General features: G+C 43.1%; 1 protein-coding gene across 3 annotated transcripts; it reads left to right on the forward strand.

Moving 5' to 3' along the window:
* The first annotated feature begins 376 nt into the window (after window positions 1-376).
* LOC139408801 (solute carrier family 45 member 2) lies at window positions 377-21,349 on the forward strand. Of its 3 annotated transcripts, none has more exons than XM_071153141.1 (8): window positions 377-647; window positions 769-1,619; window positions 4,223-4,399; window positions 11,477-11,835; window positions 14,544-14,681; window positions 15,543-15,666; window positions 19,059-19,264; window positions 21,091-21,349. In XM_071153141.1, exons 2-8 carry the CDS (start codon window positions 1,148-1,150, stop codon window positions 21,316-21,318), a joined length of 1,704 nt encoding a protein of 567 aa, XP_071009242.1. In that variant the 5' UTR covers window positions 377-647; window positions 769-1,147; the 3' UTR covers window positions 21,319-21,349. The 3 variants fall into 3 exon arrangements, with proteins under 3 accessions (XP_071009242.1, XP_071009240.1, XP_071009241.1); XM_071153139.1 differs by having other exon boundaries at window positions 384-647; window positions 14,541-14,681; XM_071153140.1 differs by having other exon boundaries at window positions 384-647; window positions 14,541-14,681; window positions 19,059-19,259; window positions 21,089-21,349.
* The last annotated feature ends 1,237 nt before the right edge of the window (window positions 21,350-22,586 follow it).

The following is a 22,586-nucleotide window of genomic DNA, read 5'->3' on the forward strand; positions in this document are numbered from 1 at the left end:
AGGAATGTCGTTTACTTCAGGCATATAGACACACACAGTACATTCAGAAAGTATTCAGACCCCTTCACCTTTCTAGCATAATTCATCTAATCGTGATGGACCACATTGATAAGAATGTTCACTTCCTCCACTCAAAGTAGTCTAGCACGTGACCGTACCTAGCCCTCACTCATTGGTATTTTTAACTCTGGAACACAATGTATCTATGTTAGTGACCCTAGGACTCGGGGTCTGGTGAGAATGTGGCCTTTAAATCTGTCTGACGCCTCCCTAGGTTCCTCTGACGTGGGCGGTGGGCATGGTTCCCATGAGAACCCCTGGGAATTGCCTCAATGTCTCACATGACTGAGGCAGGGCAACTAGCTAGTGTCTCATGACAAATACTAACAACGTTTTAGAATTTGAATACATAGAGGAAATAACTTGCTCAACTGCCAAGGGTACATCCTTGTCTTTGGGTATCCAGTTAATGCATCCAGTCTTCTCTTCCAGGAATTGTTTACTGTAAATACATTGGCTGGCCATCCTCCTCCATCCCCCCTCCACTCTTCCATCAAAGGGTTACAACTCCTTGTCTCCCTGGGGATCACATGCTACATCACTTGATCAACCTGATGTGCACACGAGCAGACCACAAAAGAGACCTTGTGAGCAAACTGCATAAAAACAGGAAAGCAAGGATTCAGATACGCATGCAATGTAACATGCTTTAGCAGAGTAGTAAATTAATCTCTTGTCATTCTCCTGTCATCCAATTCTCTCTGTTAGGACTACTGAATTTCTGGTAATCCATCAAGTGATAATTTCATGGAACACCACATTATTCCAGGAATAATTTTGATGTAAAGGAATATAGTGTTGTGAGATGGGGTTAAAAAGCCACAATCCTAGTCACGTGCTTAAAAAGAAAAAACTGAAAGTTGAAACTTCATTCATCTAAATCAAACCAACAGCCACACCCCATCTCTCCTCCAATCTCCTCAGCCTCTCCTCTCCTTGCCTCAGATCAGGACTTGAGGCTACTTGGACTCATTGCTCAACTATGCAGTAGGGAATTAGCTTCAGCCAAGAAGCAGAGATTGGGCTGTTTGCCATTGACAAGCGGGCTGAGCGCTACACCCATACAACCTCCATCTCCCCAGTAGCTATGTCCCTCCTCACAGGGGACCAACCCCAGCCATGCAGGCTTCCGGAGCCCGGAACAAACATTACAGGTCTGGGCTGTTACTCCGTGGGGAGTGTGGACTGTAGGGAGTCTACGAAGGAGGACTACTTGGACAGTATGGAGCCCGTTGTGTTTGGGGTGGTGGAGCTTCCGAGGCGGTCTCGAGGGAGGTTGCTGCTGCATGGCATGGTGATGTTTGGAAGGGAATTTTGCTATGCGGTGGAGGCAGCCTTCGTCACCCCGGTGCTGCTTAGTGTCGGACTCCCTCAGAGCTTGTACAGCCTTGTGTGGCTGATCAGCCCCATCCTGGGCTTCCTGCTGCAGCCCATCATCGGCTCGGCCAGCGACTACTGCAGGTCCCCGTGGGGCCGACGGAGGCCCTACATCCTCGCACTGGGTATTATGATGCTGGTGGGCCTTACCTTGTTTCTAAATGGAGATGCAGTCATATCAGGTAAAGAGCCCATGGCTATCAGGCATAGTGTTCTACAGATGTATGTGAGAACTAGTCTGTTTTTTCAATAGTTGTCATGGAGTTGGGTAGCTTGGATATGAGAAACCAAAATACTTTCACTGTAACATACGTAGTATATTTAATTTAAACTTGTGCTTAATTAAATGGGCTGTTTCAATGTTGATATAAAATGTAAATATTTGTTTTAACGCCCTGCCCGAGCCACCCCTACCCTAGGAAAAACATGAGGGTATCACGCTCTGAACTCAAACCGCTAATTCAATTATCTGAACACCAGATTATCTGAGATAGTCAAACTAATTAACAAACTAATTCAGTTATTGCCAGACGAGGGCAATAACTGAAAACGAAGAATGATAATATTACATATTTACAGACATATCTACGTTACTGCATAGTTTAGGGGTGTGTGTATGTGTGTATGTGTGTGTGTGTGTGTGTGTGTGTGTGTGTTTGTTTATCTGGCTGTTGAATGTGTTTCATAACCATTAATGAGAGGGTGCATTAGTGTGTCTAGACAGAAGGGTCAAATGTTCCTATTATTTTGACTGGACTGTTTCTATTCACCAAGTTGATTGCACAAGATGTTCAGCAATTATTTCAGAAAAAAACATGCTGGACACAATCCTGAGTCTCAAGGGGAAAACTAACTATCATCGTCTGCAAAGAACAGAAATGAAAGACATATGGCATATCTTTACACCTCTGCAAATACTGAGACGTACACTGAACAAAAATGTAAAGGCTACATGTGAAGTGTTGGTCCCATGTTTCATGAGCTGAAATATAAGTTCCCAGAAATGCTCCATATGCACAAAAAGCTTATTTCTCTCAAATGTAGTGCAGATCCCTGTTTACATCCCTGTCAGTGAGCATTTCTCCTTGCCAAGGTACTCCATCCACCGGACAGGTGTGGCATATCAAGAAGTTGATTAAACAGCATGTTCATTAAACAAGTGCACCTTGTGCTGGGGATAATAAAAGGCCAATCTAAAAGTTTTGTGACACAACACAATGCCACAGATGTCTCAAGTTTTGAACTGTGAACTGTAACTCAGTAAAATCTTTAAAATTGTTGCATGTTGCATTTATATTTTTGTTCGGTGTATATGTTCGGCCTGTACCTCTTTTCACACACTGTTACATCCACTGTTGTTTATGTTGTTCATTTTCATGTCCGTCCATGAATTTGAGCTTCCTGAAAAGGGATTGTTTAATTTATTGGGTCAGGTCTATAGTTAGCTCATAAGACCTGGGTCAAAATACATATTTCAAATACTTTTAAATAGTTGAGCTGTGCTTGTGTATTGAAAAGTATAAATGTAAGTAGAATAATACTACAATATGGAAATGCATTCTCTCCATAAGGGCTTGGATTGGATTTCTTTTTGCAGCACTATCGTACGTTAATCTGACAACCTAACTTTTTGTTTTCAGTGAATGCCTTCATTGTTGGTTTCAGTTATGCCGGATTTCACCTTCTTTGTAATAATACTGTACAATACAAAGTGTGACCACTTACAGTACTTTCGTTAAGATGATTATTTCCATTCTTCAACACTGTAGTAAATGGTAAAACGGGATCTGTGACAATGCACACCCTGTGTGTCAGCTACTGTAGTGTACAGGACATTATATGTAGATACAATGGATAAAACGAAGCTTTGAGGAAAGTTCTTGAATTTCTCCAAGATCAAAACGTCGGCCTCAATACATCCGGCATGCCTAATACGACTGCAACACAACACCCAACTGGGATTTGTAATGGGATTAGTAATCACCCAAATTTAAATACGGCTGTGTAGGTTTTAATTCTGCTGCAATCTGTCAGCCAATTGTTTCTCACTCAAGATTAAGGACATAATTCTTTTTGTTTGTGCTCCGCCGTGTGCACAACATAATTATGACAATTATTCTGATTGATTTGCTACAATATCTCTTTTTGATGAGCATCAACACTAGATACTGTGATTACCTATACAAATGTTGTACACAGTGTCAGATTGAGGATATTAACGTACAATTAAGTAGGAGTTGTTTTTCTAGCCAGACAGAGCCACGCTGGCAATGTTTTGTTTCAATTTGAGTTTATTTTCTTTTTAAAGACCAAAAAAAAAAATGAATCATGTGCCTTTTGATCTGCCCTTGCATTGTGTTGAACAAAAGGAATGTGGTTTCAAACATGCTGTTCGTTGCTATATGGTGAATGCATGATTGTATTAGCCCCCGTCGATCTTGACGAAACCGTAAGAACCAATGTACTGAAACTACATGATCTAAAAGGTTTGATCAAGTTGTACACAAATCCACTGTTTACCTCAGAAGCCCTGGAAAATATGTCTCATCGCGTCTGTAAATGTCAGCTGGGCCAGTGTCTGCCTTGAAGTTCATGGATGAGCGAAAGATGTACTTCTTAAGGCAAACTGACATGATTCAGCTGCTACGCCTCATCCTAAACAAACACAAAAAAAGCATTCAGAACTATCTGCTATTGAAAGTGGATCTAGTTGTAGTAATGAGTGAAAAATCGGACAGACTGAAAGTAACTTGAAGTAAACTTCTGTCTTTCTCCTCTTTTGCAGCATTAGTACAGGATAGGTCATTGAAGAGGATATGGGCCATCGTCATAGTCATGTTTGGAGTGGTGCTATTTGACTTTGCAGCAGACTTCATCGATGGGCCAGTCAAGGCCTACCTCTTTGACGTCTGCTCGTACACAGACAAGGAAAGAGGACTGCACTACCATGCCCTTCTCACAGGTAAGAAAAATATTATATAACCTCCCTCCCACAAGTCAGATTCAATATTGTTTGAGTGATAGGCTCTTACTGTTATGCTTGTGGGAATATAGAAATTCAAATTGGTAGGCAAATGTGGAGATTCATTGCTTTATTTGCTGCCCTTATTGATATAGGTTTGCTTTTATATTCATATTATATGTATATTTTCAGAGTGTTGTTATCTTGTAGTTAATGTGATTGTTATGGAATAAGAAAACTGGCATCCCAATCTACACTCCTTTATTTGAAGTTATTTTAGACAGTGCATGTGAGGAAGCCGGACTGGGATCACTGGCTCAGTGCAGAGTGCAGAGTGCATGTCTGGGTGTGGGGAGGAGAGGGTTCCTGCAGCACGGAGTGCAAATTCACATGTGATGTAAATACCTCTCAGTATGCTCTGTGCTTTTAAGTGGCTGTTTAGTAAGCTGGAGCCCTGCCCTCAGAGCTCGCACAGTGAGGGAGTCAGTCAGTCAGTCAACAAGCGCGTGAGTAAGTATTCGAGTGTGCTAGCGAGCAAGTTCGGCACGGGGTGGTGTGAGCTTGTTCAGTAGGTTCTAATCCAGCAGATTCTCAGTCATGTGTTGGAGTCATGAGTTGGAGCTGAGAGAGAGAGGGGAGGCACATGACCTGCTAGTCACCGTAGCCCTGGTATGTGGAGGAATGTGTGTGTGTTTTCTTGATGCACAAGAATTGGCTGTTATGATATTTCTCTTTTGTACTGTTTTATCATTGCAGTCACACGACTTAAACATTAAAAAAACGCCCCAAACTTAATTTTGACTATCCTCACAACTCAAAAACTTTACTAGCCTGTGAATTTAGAGGTGATAAAATTGAGAGTCAATTAGTGGATAAATGCATGAAAATACACAAATACATACACTACCATTCAAAAGTTTGGGGTCGCATAGAAGTGTCCTTGTCTTTGAAAGAAAAGCAAATTTTTTTGTTCCTAAAAATAACATCAAATTGATCAGAAATACAGTGTTGACATTGTTAATGTTGTAAATTACTATTGTTGCTGGAAACAGCAGATTTTTAATGGAATATCTACATAGGGGTACAGAGGCCCATTATCAACCATCACTCCTGTGTTCCAATGGAATGTTGTGTTAGCTAATCCAAGTTTATAATTTTAAAAGGCTAATTGATCATTAGAAAGCTATTTTGCAATTATGTTAGCACAGCTGAAAATGGTTGTTTCTGATTAAAGAAGCAATAAAACTGGCCTTCTTTAGACTAGTTGAGTATCTGGAGCATCAGCATTTGTTTGTTCGATTACAGGCTCAAAATGGCCAGAAACAAACAACTTTCTTCTGAAACAGTCGTCAGTCTATTCTTCTTCTGAGAAATTAAGGCTATTCCATGCGAGAAATTGCCAAGAAACTGAAGATCTCGTACAACGCTGTGTACTACTCCCTTCACAGAACAGCACAAACTGGATCTAACCAGAATAGAAAGAGGAGTGGGAGGCCTCAGTGCACAACTGAGCAAGAGGGCAAGCACATTAGAGTGTATAGTTTGAGAAACAGACACCTCACAAGTCCTCAACTGTTAGCTTCAATATATAGTACCCGCAAAACACCAATCTCAATGTCAACAGTGAAGAGGCGACTCCGGGATGCTGGCTTTTTGGTCTGATTTTTGGTTCCGAACACCGTGTCGTTGTGAGATGCAGAGTAGATGAACGGATGATCTCCGCATGTGTTGTCCTCAAAGTGAAGCATGGATGAGAAGGTGTGATGATGTGGGGGTGCTTGCTGGTGACATTGTCGGTGATTTACAGTTGAAGTCGGAAGTTGAAATACACTTACGTTGGAGTCATTAAAACTTGTTTTTCAACCACTCCACAAATATCTTAACAAACTATAGTTTTGGCAAGTCGGTTAGGACATCTACTTTGTGCATGACACAAGTCATTTTTCCAACAATTGCTTGCAGACAGATTATTTCACTTATAATTCCCTGTATCATAATTCCAGTGGGTCAGAAGTTTACATACACTAAGTTGACTGTCCCTTTAAACCCCTTGGAAAATGTTCTGAAATGATGTCATGGCTTTAGAATCCTCTGGTAGGCTAATTCACATCATTTGAGTCAATTGGGGGTGTACCTGCGGATGTATTTCAAGGCCTACCTTCAAACTCCGTGCCTCTTTGCTTGACGTCATGGGTAAATCAAAAGAAATCAGCCAAGACCTCAGAAAAAAATGTAGACCTCCACAAGTCTGGTTCATCCTTGGGAGCAATTTCCAAATGCCTGAAGGTACCATGTTCATCTGTACAAACAATAGTACGCAAGTATAAACACCATGGGATCACGCAGCTATCATACCGTTCAGGAAGGAGAGCATTCTGTCTCCTAGAGATGAACATACTTTAGTGCGAAAAGTGCAAATCATTCCCAGAACAACAGCAAAGGACCTTGTGAAGATGCTGGAGGAAACAGGCACAAACGTATCTATATCCACAGTATAACGAGTCCTATATTGACATCACCTGAAAGGCCGCTCAGCAAGGAAGAAGCGACTGCTCCAAAACCTCCATAATAAAGCCAGACTACGGTTTGCAACAGCACATGGGGACAAAGATTGTACTTTTTGGAGAAATGTCCTCTGATCGAGCAAGGAGAGCTACAAACCTGACTCAGTTACACTAGCTCTGTCAGGAGGAATGGGCCTAAATTCACCCAACTTATTGTGGGAAGCTTGTGGAAGGCTACCCGAAACTGTAATGCGATGCTACTGGCGGCAGAGAAGCCAGGCGCAGGAGAGCGGAAACTGATTTACAACGGTTGTGTTTAATAACCATAAACCATCGTAAACAGATTAATACAATAGATGTGTCAAACAAAACCTGGTAAATACCAGCATACCGTGCACAAGCACTACAACAAACAATTACGGACAAGGACATGAGGGGGAACAGAGGGTTAAATACACAACATGTAATTGATGTAATTGGAACCAGGAGATACTGAAGGCCCCTCGCCCGACGCCTCAAATCCAGTATGGAGTGAACGGAGTACGCCGGGGCCCCCCCGATGTCCAGAGGGGGCGGAGGAACCTCCTGCACCTCAGTCTCCTGGAGCGGGCCAGCCACCACCGGCCTGAGGAAAGACACATGGAACGAGGGGTTAATACGGTAATCGGGTGGAAGCTGTAACCTATAACAAACCTCGTTCACTCTCCTCAGGACTTTAAATGACCCCACAAACCGTGGAACCAGCTCCCGGCAGGGCAGGCAGAGGGGCAGGTTTCGGGTCGAGAGCCAGACCCGGTCCCCCGGTGCGATCACCGGGGTCTCACTGCGGTGGCGATCTGCCTTCTTCGCGTCAGGGCCTGCTGAAAGACACGGACACGGACGGCTTCTCATGTCTCCCCCACGCACCTGAACCAGTCGTCCACCGCAGGAACCTCGGTCTGACTCTGATGCCAAGGCGCCAGAACCGGCTGGTACCCCTGTACGCACTGGAAGGGAGAGAGGTTAGTGGAGGAGTGGCGGAGCGAATTCTGTGCCATTTCGGCCCAGGGCACGAACACTGCCCACTCCCCCGGCCGGTCATGGCAATAGGACCGCAGAAACCTACCCACATCCTGGTTCACTCTCTCCACCTGCCCATTACTCTCAGGGTGAAACCCTGAAGTAAGGCTGATCGAGACCCCCAGACGTTCCACGAACGCCTTCCAGACCCTAGACGTGAACTGGGGACCCCGATCAGACACTATATCCTCAGGCACCCCGTAGTGCCGGAAGACGTGTGTAAACAAGGCCTCCGCAGTCTGTAGGGCCGTAGGGAGACCGGGCAGAGGGAGGAGACGACAGGACTTAGAGAAACAATCCACAACGACCAGGATCGCGGTGTTCCCTGTGAGAGTGGAAGATCAGTCAGAAAATCCACCGACAGGTGCGACCAAGGCTGCTGTGGACCGGGTAAGTGGTGTAAGCTTACCTCTGGGCAGGTGCCTAGGAGCCTTACACTGGGCACACACAGAGCAGTAGGAAACATAAACCCTCACGTCCTTAGCCAAGGTAGGCCACCAGTACCTCCTGCTTAAACAGCGCACTGTCCGACCAATCCCAGGATGACCAGACGATGGTGACGTGTGGAACCAATAGATCAACCGGTCACGGACAGCAGACGGGACGTACAGACGCCCAGCGAGACACTATACGGGAGCAGGCTCTGCACGTAACACCTGCTCTATGTCCGTGTCCAGTTCCCACACTACCGGCGCCACCAGGCAGGCGTTGGGGAGTTTCGGAGTGGCATCCATGGGCCGCTCCTCTGTGTCATACAGCCGGGACAATGCGTTTGCCTTAGCGTTCTGGGAGCCTGGTCTGTAAGAAAGGGTAAACACAAAACAGGTGAAAAACATGGCCCACCTTGCCTGGCGAGGGTTCAGTCTCCTCGCTGCCCGGATGTACTCCAGATTGAGGTGGTCAGTCCAGATGAGAAAAGGCTGTCTAGCCCCCTCAAGCCAATGTTTCCACGCCTTCAAGGCCTTGACGACAGCCAACAGCTCCCGGTCCCCCACATCATAGTTTTGCTCTGCCAGGCTGAGCTTCTTCGAGAAGAAGGCACAGGGGCGGAGCTTCGGTGGCGTACCCAAGCGCTGAGAAAGCACCGCTCCTATCCCAGCCTCGGACATGTCCACCTCCACTATGAACGCCAAAGAGGGATCTGGATGGGCCAGCACGGGAGCAGAGGTTAACAGAGCCCTCATGTGATTAAAAGCCCTGTCTGCCTCAGCCAACCACTGCAAATGCATGAGGCCCCCCTTCAGCAGTGAGTAATGGGAGACGCTACCTGACCAGAACCTCTGATAAACCTCCGGTAGTATTTGGCAAACACTTAGAACCGCTGCACCTCCTTTACCGTGGTGGGAGTCGGCCAATTACACACGGCTAAAATGTGGTCACTCTCCATCTCCACCCCTGAGGTGGAAATGTGATAACCTAGGAAGGAGACGGATTGCTGGAAAAAACAAGCATTTCTCAGCCTTGACGTACAGGTCATGCTCCAACAGGCGACCAAGCACTCTGTGCACCAGGAACACATGCTCGGCGTGTGTAGCGGAGTATATCAGAATGTCATCAATATACACCACTACACCCTGCCCGTGCAGGTCCCTGAAAATCTCGTCTACAAAGGTTTGGAAGACTGATGGCACATTCATAGCGGAAACTGATTTACAACGGTTGTGTTTAATAACCATAAACCACCGGAAACAGAATAATACAATAGATGGGTCAAACAAAACCTGGTAAATACCAGCATACCGTGCACAAGCACTACAACAAACAATTACGGACAAGGACATGAGGGGGAACAGAGGGTTAAATACACAACATGGAATTGGAACCAGGTGTGATGGAAGACAAGACAAAACCAATGGAAAATGAAAAGTGGATCGGCGATGGCTAGAAGGTCGGTGACGTCGACCGCCGAACGCCACCTGAACAAGGAGAGGGTCCAACTTCGGCGGAAGTCGTGACAGAAACGTTTGACCCAAGTTAAACAATTCAAAGGCAATGCTACCAAATACTAATTGTGTATGTAAACTTCTGACCCACTGGGAATGTGATGAAAGAAATAAAAGCTGAAATAAATCATTCTCTATACTATTATTCTGACATTTCATATTCTTAAAATAAAGTGGTGATCCTAACTGACCTAAGACAGGGAACTAGGATTAAATGTCAGGAATTTTGAAAAACTGAGTTTAAATGTATTTGGCTAAGGTGTATGTAAACTTCCGACTTCAACTGTATTTAGACTTCAAGGCACACTTAACCAGCATGGCTACCACAGCATTCTGCAGCGATATGCTATCCCATCTGGTGTGCGCTTAGTGGGACTATCATTGGTCTTTCAACCAGGACCTCCAGGCTGTGTAAGGGCTATTTGACCAAGGAGAGTGATGCATCATATGACCTGGCCACAATCACCCGACCTCAACCCAATTGAGATGGTTTGGGATGAGTTGGACCACAGAGTGAAGGAAAAGCAGTCAACAAGGGCTCAGCATATGCAGGAACCCTTTCAAGACTGCTGGATAAGCATTCCTCATGAAGCTGGTTGAGAGAATGCCAAGAGTGTACAGAGCTGTCATCAAAGGGTGGCTACTTTGAAGAATCTAAAATCTAAAATATATTTGGATTTGTTTAACACTTCTTTGAGTGCTACATGATTCCATATATTTTGCTTGCATGAGTAAGTGTGTCCAAACGTTTGACTTGTACTGTATGTCCAGAGAATGCAGACACAGTTGATGTAAAATCCTAGTTAGACGTCCTCAAAATTGCTGCATAATTTATGAGAAGGTTTGTGTTACAGGCTTCTCAATGTAGGATGCTGGTGTAAGAATTTAGGGAAAAGTCCAGATGTATGTCCAGATTATAGGGATATGTCTGACAGAACAAGCCACTTATCTGTGTGCAGGATCGTACTCCGGGACAACTCATTTATCACAACATTACTCCCAGCTTCTCTGAGATCACCCAGCCTAAACGTTACATTGTGACATGAGCTTTAAATTCAGATGCAAGAAGCATTATTTTATAAATCAGACACTGTATTTATTAAATACAGCCCACGTTATCTTCCTTGGAAAATTCAAAACCACCACAGGCAAAATGGTGTCAGGGTGGCCTAGCGGTTAGAGCGTTGGGCCAGTAACCGAAAGGTTAATAGTTCAAATTCAGATCAGACAGAGGTGAACAATCTGCTGACGTGCCCTTGAGCAAGACACTTAATCCTAATGTTGAGACCTTAGCCGTGACCCCACTCCCAGAGGGTGTCTCGGGGAGTTTGCATATGCCAAAAACACATTACCAATTCACACGTGTATGATACATACTTGTAAATGTGTGAAATAGGACAAATATAACCACCCTCCAAGTTGTTATTATTAATGATGAAATGTTTTTGAAAATATTCACTACAATTCCTGGATTGCAGATGCCGTCTGATGACTGTGCTATGACCAATGGCCTAGGATCCCCACCAACTGACCTGATAACCAATCTCTATTGTGCCTGTTGTCTGTTGTAGGGCTTGGGGGTGCCTTTGGGTACCTCGTGGGAGCCATGGACTGGGGTCACTCGTCCCTGGGCCGACTGTTGGGGTCAGAGTACCAGGTCATCTACTTCTTCTCTGCCCTGACCTGGATGGTATTCCTCATCGTGCATCTCTTCAGCATCCCAGAGACACCCCTGGCCAAGGACATTAGCTTGGACGTGTTGACCCCCAATGCCCTTCTCCTCCTCAGCACACACAGCAGCAGTGGTGGCTATGGATCCTTGCATGGATCAATGTCCCAAGAGTCGGAGGCAGACCTCCGGCCTCGTTCATTCTCTGCCCTGGGGGAAGCCAATTCCGTCACATCCAGTGCCAAGCAACCCAACAAAGAGGTATGTCAAAGACACACCATGAAGTCTAGTCTGGCTGACCTTCTCTATGAGATCCTGACTTTGATACCAAGACTGTTTTACAGGTAACAAAACAAAGAGATCAGTCTATGAAACTACACACACTAATGGAATGTCAAATCCTTTGAAACACATCAGTGTTTAATGGCATAAGTGTTTATTAAGAAGAATGTGATCACACTGTAGAGTAATCTTAATGTACACTGAAGTATACATGCTTTGATTTAGGGTTTTATGTTCATATCTCATGGCACTTCTATGGCACTTGAAAAGAGGTGACTACCTCTCGAGTATCTCCTTGGGTAAAATCTCTTGATTTCCTCGTGAGGAGATATGTAATTATATACTATTTACACAGTATAGTGTGACCTTTGTGTTTTCTGACACGTCTCACTAAACCGTGCACGCACGCAGGCCCTGACCCCCAGGCTCCAGGCTCTGACTTTGGGTTTGTCTTTGATAGGTTAAAGCCTGGGAATTATGTCAAGTACTTATGTATTAGTAACAATGACTCTGTTGTATACTGATAATGCAAAATTAATACTTGAGCTTTAAGTATGAGAACAAATCGTTTATAAAGCCATGAGTGTCAATACTCTCAATATTAGACTACGCAAACAGTCTGGGTGTGCATATCTCTCATTGGACCATTGTGAGTGGTCTGTGTCCTTAGTCAAATGTGGTATCGCTGTGTGAGATATGTGCTTTCACGTCTCTATGGTGTAGCATTGCTCTGGTGTGTGGCAATGGTGACCATTCCACAGGCATTGCCATAGTAACCACATAATTAGTATTTTACAGTATTTCAATGTGTACAATTTCCATATATGGTTTGGATGGAGGAGAGTGGATAGAGAAGGTGGGTGGTGGGGATTGGAGACAGAAGGATTGTTAGAGGACAAGGGTCATGCAGTTATTTAAAGAAGCAGGAAACAGTAACTAGTGTCTGTCTGTTCCCAAACCCAGTGTTAATGGAGGAAACAGGTTTTCTTAGTTACCAGCGTCAGCTGGATTACATGCATGGTTACCTTGATGCTGATTAGACCAGGCAGTCATCAGGTCTGGCTAGAGTGTAAAACAACCACTAAAAGGTTGCAATGTCACCTCACACGAGAAAGCCATTTAAACCATCATTATACTGTACTGTGGCAGTGGCGGGTCTAGCTTGTAATCATAGCATTTCAAACTATATGAAAATATATACAAAAATAAGACTAATAAATATCAAAAATAAGTAACAAAGACAAATGTTGATTTGGCACTCGAGCATCAATACATTACCCATCCCCCAACACTGTCAACCAAGAGTCAAGATGAAACCCATTCACCTTGGTGGTGTGCAGACTGGTTTTATATTATTCTTAACGATTTCGCACAAACCAGAACAAAAATGCAACAATATGTCTGTGAAACTATATATTCACAGTATTATGAATTAATTATGGTTTATCTGGTAGCATTTCGTAGTGTGACTGATTTTACAAATTGCATTAGTACTGTACAAATTTAGAGGTGCACATTTTGATAGATTCTCCCGCTCCCCCTACCTCGGGCTTCCAGTGGGGAGACCTGAGGTCAACCTGCCCCCGCCCCCCTCCCATCTCATACTTCTGAGTGGGAGACCTTCCCAGGCAGTAGCCTGCCAAGCTCACAAACTAGAATCAGGGCGCCCACTCCAACAAGGTTAATTGACCCAGAGTCCCACACGGTGACATCATATCATTGACATGACGTGCAAATGAGCGATGGAAAACCGATCGCGCAAATGTCACCTTTCCTCATTTTTTTGTGCGGGCGCCCTGTGCCGACCCTGGCAAGATGCCGCCCAGGGCGGCTGCCCATGTCGCCTCTACCTAAATCTGCCACTTGCTACAGGTATAGGTAGCTCAGCCCCTGGAATTAAATGAATTACATGACCTCTAAGGCTCAGGCAGCCATTCAAACCAGTGCTCTGAAAGAGACACATTGAAACCCAGACTAGTATTCAACAATCTAATTCAGCACCATAACGATGGAAATGTAATGACTGTATTCATGCCCAGCGTGTAACTATAGCTGCAAATGAATTCTGACTGACTTTTCAGTTATTCCACATTTTAAGAAAAGAGACAGGAATGATTACTGTATGTCCTTAGTTGATACTATTCCAGCAGGCAAGGGTCCTCTATTATCACAGTAGTCAGACAGGGTTCTTTGGTGCAACCATAGATTTTCATATTCTATTTCTATGGGTAAAGCCACTTTACAGGATTCCTAGAAAATGTTGATTGGGAATTTATTTGGGGATAATAACATTAGTTATTGTATGCTGTCAGGCCACGCTGTGTACATTTACATAATATACAAAAGCTTTCAATCCGAGAAGAACCTTAGTTACTATACTAAACCAGAACATGATTAAAGAAATTGAAAACACAGTACATTTTATTTCACCCGTTTCTTTAATCCCTTGTTCTTAGTTTTTTTGCCCCTCTGTTCCTGACTTGTTAAAACAGGATTTTTGCAGGATAAGGCTAGTATATCTATCATTAGCTAAAAGCCTTCCTCTGACCTCTTTCTTTATTCTTATCTGACCCCCTACTGTTCCTTGTTCTTTTTTAATTCCCTCTATTCTGACCTCCTGCTGTTCCTGTGTGAGTCCTTCTGAAGTCTCATGACCTGACCCTGTGTGTTTCTCTGTACTGCAGCAGAAGAGGATGACTCTGAAGTCATGTCTCCTGGCCATGATTAACATGCCTAGTCATTACCGCTGTCTCTGTGTCAGTCACCTGCTGGGTTGGACTGCCTTCCTCTGCAACATGCTTTTCTTCACAGACTTCATGGGACAGGTGAGAAGAGCGAGAGAGAGAGAGAGAGATGGAGTGAGAGTGTGTGTACGCGCGTGTCTGTTTCTGTGTCTGTGCGGCGGGAGGAGTGGGTCGTTTGTTCTGTGTCGCTACCATTAAACATTAAACTAATGCTATCACTCATGCACTACTAATGATTACTCTTACTTGACAGTGGTCATTAACGAAGTGAATCTTTTCACTCAATTTAAATTCTCATGTCTTTAACGTTAGGCGATAGCAAAATGTTCGCCATCGTGTTCATTAATAGGCTTCCTCTATTGGTTTAGCTCCATCACAACAAACCCTGATTGGTGGGTAGTATCTTGTCACAGCATTAGCTGATTGGTTTTGTGTGCTCAGATGAATTGGTCTGTAATGACAGACAGGCTTTATAGTGATCACGGCTGATCTGGATGCTACAAGCACTCACACAGGCCACAGTTACATGGTGGTCATGGTGAATTAGTGGTTGCAGGCAGACTGAGGCAGATTGAGCAGCATGCCAGGCGTGAACAAAACCTGCTTCGGCTGTGTCAATAGAGAGCTGTGGCACAGAGATGGCTTATGATGTTGATACAGGCTTTGGCAGCTATATGATAACAAATGGGATGGAGCTTGTTAACTGTTATAAGCTACTGTACAGCACATGCACTATAAAGCAAATGGATCATAATCATCATCATTATCCATCACTTCATGCCGGCACTAGCTTTTATCTCAATCCTCAACACCCATACCACCACTTTTATTGATTATTTGTGGGGGTAACTTTGCCTCCATTTTGAATGTGATTATCACAATTATCATACTTTGTCATAACTTGTGTATAATAATGGTTGAGTTGATTGTGTGTGTTGACAGATTGTGTACAAGGGCAACCCATATGCGGACCATAACTCCACAGCCTACGAGCGGTATGAGAGGGGGGTGGAGATTGGATGCTGGGGTCTCTGCATCAACGCCGTCTCCTCTGCTCTTTACTCCTGTAAGTCGTGTCGCAGCAAGCATAAGACATTATTGGAGTCAGCTAATGTCCACAACATGTGATTTAGCTCAAGGCGCCCTTTCTGATTTTCTCTACTTGCATATTTTTGATACTGAATGTTATCAGATCTTCAACCAAAACCCAGTATTAGATAGGGAACCTGAGTTTAAAAATAACACATAATGGAACCCATCTCATCCAAAAAGTTGACTCAAGTTTGTCAAAAAGCACCTGGATGATCATCAAGACTCTTGGAAGAATGTTCTATGAACAGGTGAATCAAAATGATAACATTTTGGATGACATGGGTCCCATTATGCCTGGCGAAAACCAAACATTGCATTCCACAGTAAGAACCTTATACCAATGGTCAAGCATGGTGGTGATAGTGTGATGGTTTGGGGATGTGTTGCTGCCTCAGGACCTGGACGACTTGCCTTAATAGAAGGAACCATAAATTCTGTGTTGTGTCAGAGAATTCTACTGGAGAATGTCAGGCCATCCGTCTGTGAGCTGAAGGTGAACCGCAGCTGGGTCATGCAGCAAGACAATTATCCAAAACACACAAGTCTACATGAAAATGGCTAAAAAGCAACAAAATTGAAGTTTTGGAATGGCCTAGTCAAAGTCCAGACCTAATCCCAATTGAGATGTTGTGGCAGGACTTGAAGCGAGCAGTTCATGCTTGAAAACCCACAAAAGTTGCTGAGTTAGAGCAGTTCTGCATGGAAGATGGGCCAAAATTCCTCCACAGTGACATGAGACTAATCAATAACTACAGGAAGTGTTTGGTTGCAGCTAAAGGTGGCACAACCAGTTTGTTGAAAAACCTTTTGCAGCGATTACAGGCTTGAGTCAAGCTTGGCACACCTGTATTTGGGGAGTTTCTCCCATTCTTCTCTGCAGATCCAACAGCAGAGATGGTTGTCCTTCAAGAAGGTTCTCCCATCTACATAGAGAAACTCTTGAGCTCTGTCAGAATGACCATAGGGTTCTTGGTCACCCCCCTGACCAAGGCCCTTCTCCCCCGATTGCTCAGTTTGGCCAGGCGGCCAGCTCTAGGAAGAGTCTTGGTGTTTCCAAGCGTCTTCCATTTAAGAATGATGGAGGCCACTGTGTTCTTAGGAACCTTCAATGCGGCAGTCATTTTTTGGTACCGATCCCCAGATCTGTGCCTCGATACAATCCTGTCTCGGAATTCTGTGGACATTTCCTTCGACCTCATGGCTTGGTTTTTGCTCTGACATGCATTGTCAACTGTGGGACCTTATATAGACAGGTGTGTGCCTTTCCAAATCATGTCCAATCAATTAAATTCCCCACAGTTGGACTCAATCAAGTTGTAGAAACATCTCAAGGATGATCGATGGGAACAGGATGCACCTGCGCTAAATTTCGAGTCTCATAGCAAAGGGTCTGAATACTTATGTAAATAAGGTATTTTTGTTTTGAAATGTAAAAAACAAATGTTTTCGCTTTTTCGTTATGTGGTATTGTGTGAGGAAAATTGATGAGGAAAAAATGGTCATTTAATCCATTTTAGAATAAGGCTGTATCGTAACAAAATGTGGAAAAAGTCAAGGTGTCATACTTAAAATGAACCTTTAACAAGGCACACCTGTTAATTGAAATGCATTCCAGGTGACTACCTCATGAAGCTGATTGAGAGAATGCAGTCATCAAGGCAAAAGTTGGCTACTTTGAAGAATCTAAAAATACATGTTGAATTGTTTAACACATTTTTGGTTACTACATGACTCCATATGTGTTTTTTCATAATGTCAGTCTTCACTGTTATTCTACAATAAAGAAAATAGTAAAAATGCCTTGAATGAGTAAGTGTGTCCAACGTTTAGACTGCTACTGTATATATACAAAGAAATGTCAATAGAAAAACACGTAAAACTAAACGAAATACAGCTAGTTTGCTGTCTTTCCAGCTTCAGTCTGCCACAATCTCTTGGACACGTTCTGTGTTCTTATACTTAACCAATAATGCACGAGGGGGTGTGGTATATGGCCAATATACCACGGCTAAGGGAGGCTCTTATGCACGACTTATCACAGAGTGCCTGGACGCAGCCCTTAGCCGTGGTATATTGACCATATACCACAAAACTCTGAGGTGCTTTATTGCTATTATAAACTGGTTACCAACGTAATTAGAGCAGTAAAAATACATATTTTGTCAAACCCGTGGTAGATGGTCTGATATACCATGGCTGTCAGCCAATCAGCATTCAGGACTCGAATCACCCAGTTTATTAACAGTAGTATATAATGTAACAAAAAAATGCTTACTTGGCAGTACCAGTCCACATACTGTTTAACCCTTCTGTTGTGTTCGTTTCATGTTAATTCATTCTGTGTTCCCGGTCCAAAATGACCGCCCCAATATAGCTGATTATAAATCCATAATAATACATATATTATCACCTAATGTTGTGTTAGATCTTTTTATCAACTTAAGTTCTTGTGAATATTACAAGTTTTGAACTTCTATTTGCTATTTATAGCCTGTAGGCCTCATTGACCTGAGCTCATACAACTTGTTTTGAGTTTTTTTTTTAAACAAAAAAAAGCAGCATAATGTATGTATTATTTTGACTATAACAAATACTCAGATGAAATATATTGTGCTATTTATCACAGACTACTTTGTGTCAAAGTTTAACAAGGACTCTCCCCTCCTCACCAGTGTCATGATCAAAGATATGATCAAGATCCTCAGATACAGTGTATCTTTTGGCCATTGTGCTGCCACAGTATGAATTGTGAACAAGGCCTCAAAAAAGCTTTATATACCAGAGCTGCGAGAAAAGTTATATTTATTATTGAAAAAATGTTGCGATTGTTTGTGAGAATGCCAACAGGTGTGGTTCCTGTGGGGGAAAGATTCTATTGAGGAAAGGTTCCCGTGGGGGTTGCCATGGAAGGTTCCCGTGGGGGTTGCCGTGTGTGTGTGTGTGTGCTCAAACACACATGCATGTGGGGCTCTGGGAATGGAAGTGGGTCCATCTGATGACTGGGCATGTGCTTGAACTCAATTTTATACACTAATTGTAGTCTCACCCATTCATTTCTAATGACCGGTCATTTTTGACTGGGAACACCACAGGTGTACAACAGTTAAATAAAACACCCAACATTTTATGAAAATGATCTAAATGTATTTAGTGTGTTCAGATGACCTTTGTGGACAAAGTCATGGAACCTTGCGACAATTAGATGAAATGAACTACATTTTTCAGAGAGAAAACGTATATATAGTTCCAATTTGACCGGAACACAGCAGAAGGGTTAAAGCTGAAATCGCTCTCTCGCTCTCTCGCTCTCCCTCTCACCCCCTCTCCACCCTCCCCTCCTTCCCTCTCTCTCTGATGTGTCTGCAGATGTCCAGAGGCTGCTGCTGCCCTACATCGGTCTGAAGGGGCTCTACTTCGTAGGATACTTTGTGTTTGGTCTGGGCACCAGTCTTATCGGCCTGTTCCCCAACATTATCACCACCCTCATCCTGTGCAGTGTCTTCGGAGTCATGTCCAGCACCTTGTACACCATCCCCTTCAACCTCATCTCAGAGTACCACCGCGAGGAGGAGGTCAGTTCCCTCTCTCTCATAGCCTGGTCCCAGATCTTGTTGTCCCACTACAATGACCATAGGAGTTGGCAAGACTGCACAAACAGATCTGGGACCAGGCTACTCTCACACCTCAGATAGTTGGAACTGATAGTGGATAGTACATTCTGAGGCTGCAGCAGCTTACGTTACAAGCTACTAATGTGTAGGAGTTGCGAACCTCATCCACCACCTGTCTGTAGCTCATACATGGAGTGATGCACATCTGTAACTTGAATACTCACCATGTGTCAGGTATCACAGCTCCCCTTTTCGCTTTCATGAAGGCGTAGAGTTACTTTCTAATTCTATTGATTGATTTTGTCTTTATTCTGTTTTCTGTCCAGCGAGATTGTCATAAATCACTTGTATGCAAATGTATTCCCACTAATAGGTTGCTTTCTCTGGAATACTTGAATGTCATTCAGGGGAAATAACTTTGTACCCACATTTCTTTTGAATTGATTCCCAAACTGTCTAAATCAATACCCATCACCCTTTCAAAGAAGAGCGTATTATAAGACAAGGAGTGGTGAGGAATGGCATCCAAATGTGTCTTAATATAGTGAGATGATGACAGAGTGGACGCTTCTGATTACATTACCACTTCCCTTCACCATCAGATGGGTGACCTTCTGTCCTCCCAATCCCCATCTCCCCACTCCCCATGAGCATGACTCTTTGCCAGGCAATAGATCCCAGCTATCTGTTGAGCCTGTCAATGTTGAGTGGTCAACACTGTGTTGGTCAGCATGGGCCCCATGCTAAGAGCAGGTGTGCCATTCACAACAGACAGGCCTCTCAAACACCCTCCCCTGTCTCTACAGACAGATTGGACAACCTGTTCCTTTCTTTAACGCTGATGCTCAACAGGCCTCGCTTAGACAAGCTGCTGTTAGTGCTTTGGCTAAGCAGTGAACACCCTTTCATTATGTAAATAGGGAAAGGCTTGGCTTTGGATGGAAAAAAGGGATTAATGAGATTCAGTTTAGCCAATCTGCACTTCACTTTGGATTCAACACATTCTGTCATCTTCAGTAAGGGCATCTCTGGACAGCGCTCCATGTTTAATTGTGAAAATAGTACACATATATTCTATAATCTCAGGAAGAGGGGAAATACTTTTAATCCAAATCATTTAGATTGATGAAACGCACATTTTATCTCAATGAAAATGGGAAAGTTGGATTTAAAAAAACAACGTATATTGCTTTTTTTTATAGGCAAGTGATATGCTATCCACATGAGAACATCAATTCAGCAATAAAGACCCCAAATTACCAACTGTAGTCCAGTCTGCCAATGCACGACCAAGAGTTAGGGAAAGACTCATACTGCATAATCAAACAGATGGAAGATTCCAACAATGTCTCCAACTGACAAAGCAAAAGTGTTTTCCACCATTGTATTTTCTCTTCATATCACTATCATGTTCATGTCTGTTTTTCCACTATTTCCCTCTGAAAGATTAGTCAATTACACTCATTTATATCAAACCAGCTCCATTTCCTATCAATCTATTAACTCCCTTTAGAGCAGGACATGAAGGGGATTTGTGTTAACTAGTTTATTGATTTGGAGCTGAAGCATTGCTTGTAATTCTGCTTACTAGGCTATGTTCACAAAAGACTTCCCCAGCTGCTCTTCTTCTTGTGATGTGTCACAACAGGTTACATATTTCCTTTAGTTTTACTTTGTTCTTTCACAACGTGTCATATACTGGGTGGACTGTATGTGCGACTATGAGAGTGTGTTTTTTATACAGTAAGTAGCATTTCTGAAATGGATTCTTCCTGTTGTGACACCAGGTGCAGAGGAAGATGGGGAAAGGGAATCCTGCAGGACAGGATCGAGGCACCGGCGTGGATTGTGCTGCGCTCACGTGCATGGTGCAGCTGGCTCAGATCATCGTGGGGGCGGGACTGGGGGCATTGGTTAACATGGCAGGAAGTGTGATTGTGGTGGTCCTATCAGCGTCGACAATGTCTCTAATTGGCTGTCTGTTCATCGCCCTCTTCATCAGATACGTGGAATAACCTCTTAATAAAGATATTTACTTATACCCTTTAACCTCGTCTCCCTCTTCCTTACAACCCATAAAGGTGTTTGTAAATGGATTAAAAGCTTCTTCATATGCTCTTGAGCAAGGCAAAACAAACTGTGCAGATCAATGTGTTCCACTCATCCTCCCTATGTTCCCCATTTGCTATACCAGTAGATGTTCTAAAAAATATGTTGGTGAAGACAGATGGGGCATACTAATGGTGTGCCCTTAGGCGAGGCTTTTAACCAATATAAATCCATCTGTATCAAAGTCGAAACTGTGAGCCAAGTTGCCCCAAATGAATTCTGTCAAGCACATCACTCAAAATGGAATTCATTGAAACGAAAGAAGTTAGAAATCCTAGACGTTATTTCATGTGGGTTTAACTCCTTTGAAACACATGTGCACAGAAGCATCCCACTGGGCAAAAACTTGGTTGAATCAACATTGTTTCCACATCATTTCAACCCAAAACTTTGATGTGATGATGTTGTCGCACTGTGTTGTTGTTTTTGTCGCACTGCTTTGCTTTATCTTGGCTAGGACGCAGTTGTAAATGAGAACTTGTTCTCAACTGGCCTACCTGGTTAAATAAAGGGGGAAAAAATAAATAATTACAATTAAAAAATGTACATGTGAAAAGTAATCAATGTAAGGGATTTTAATTTATTTTACCTAACTTTTTACCTAAATCCAATGACATGGTGAAATGTTCTGATGATTTCATGTTGAATTCACATTCAACAACTCAACCAAATGTTAATCAAAACTAGATATTGAACTGATATTGTAAAGTATATCATGTGGTATGTATGCACAGAGGTGCAGTACAGTGCCTTGCAAAAGTATTCATCCCCCTTGTCGTTTTTCCTATTTTGTTGCATTACAACCTGTCATTTAATATATTTTTTTATTTGGATTGCGTGTAATGGACATACACAAAATAGTCCAAATTGGTGAAGAGAGATTTTTTTTTTACTTGTTTAATCTGGGGGTTTTTAAACGGTAAAGTGGTGCTATGAAGCCCCTAAATAAGATCTGGTGCAACCAATTACCTTCAGAAGTCACATAATTAGTTAAATAAAGTCCACTTGTGTACAATCTAAGTGTCACATGATCTCAGTATATACAGTTGAAGTCGGAAGTTTACATACACTTAGGATGGTGTCATTGAAACTTGTTTTTCAACCACACCACAAATTTCTTGTTAACAAACTATGGTTTTGAAAAGTTGCTTAGGACATCTACTTTGTGCATTTT

The sequence above is a fragment of the Oncorhynchus clarkii genome, chromosome 5 (assembly GCF_045791955.1).
Source record: "Oncorhynchus clarkii lewisi isolate Uvic-CL-2024 chromosome 5, UVic_Ocla_1.0, whole genome shotgun sequence".
Taxonomy (NCBI): Eukaryota; Metazoa; Chordata; class Actinopteri; order Salmoniformes; family Salmonidae; genus Oncorhynchus; species Oncorhynchus clarkii.

Bases quoted from the DNA above. Each gene is read 5' to 3' on its own strand.
- LOC139408801 (XM_071153139.1), top strand. From the start codon at position 1,148: ATGTCCCTCCTCACAGGGGACCAACCCCAGCCATGCAGGCTTCCGGAG. The intron at 11,836-14,540 runs GTATGTCAAAGA...TCTGTACTGCAG, and splicing joins CCAAGCAACCCAACAAAGAG to CAGAAGAGGATGACTCTGAA. The intron at 14,682-15,542 runs GTGAGAAGAGCG...GTGTGTTGACAG, and splicing joins TCACAGACTTCATGGGACAG to ATTGTGTACAAGGGCAACCC.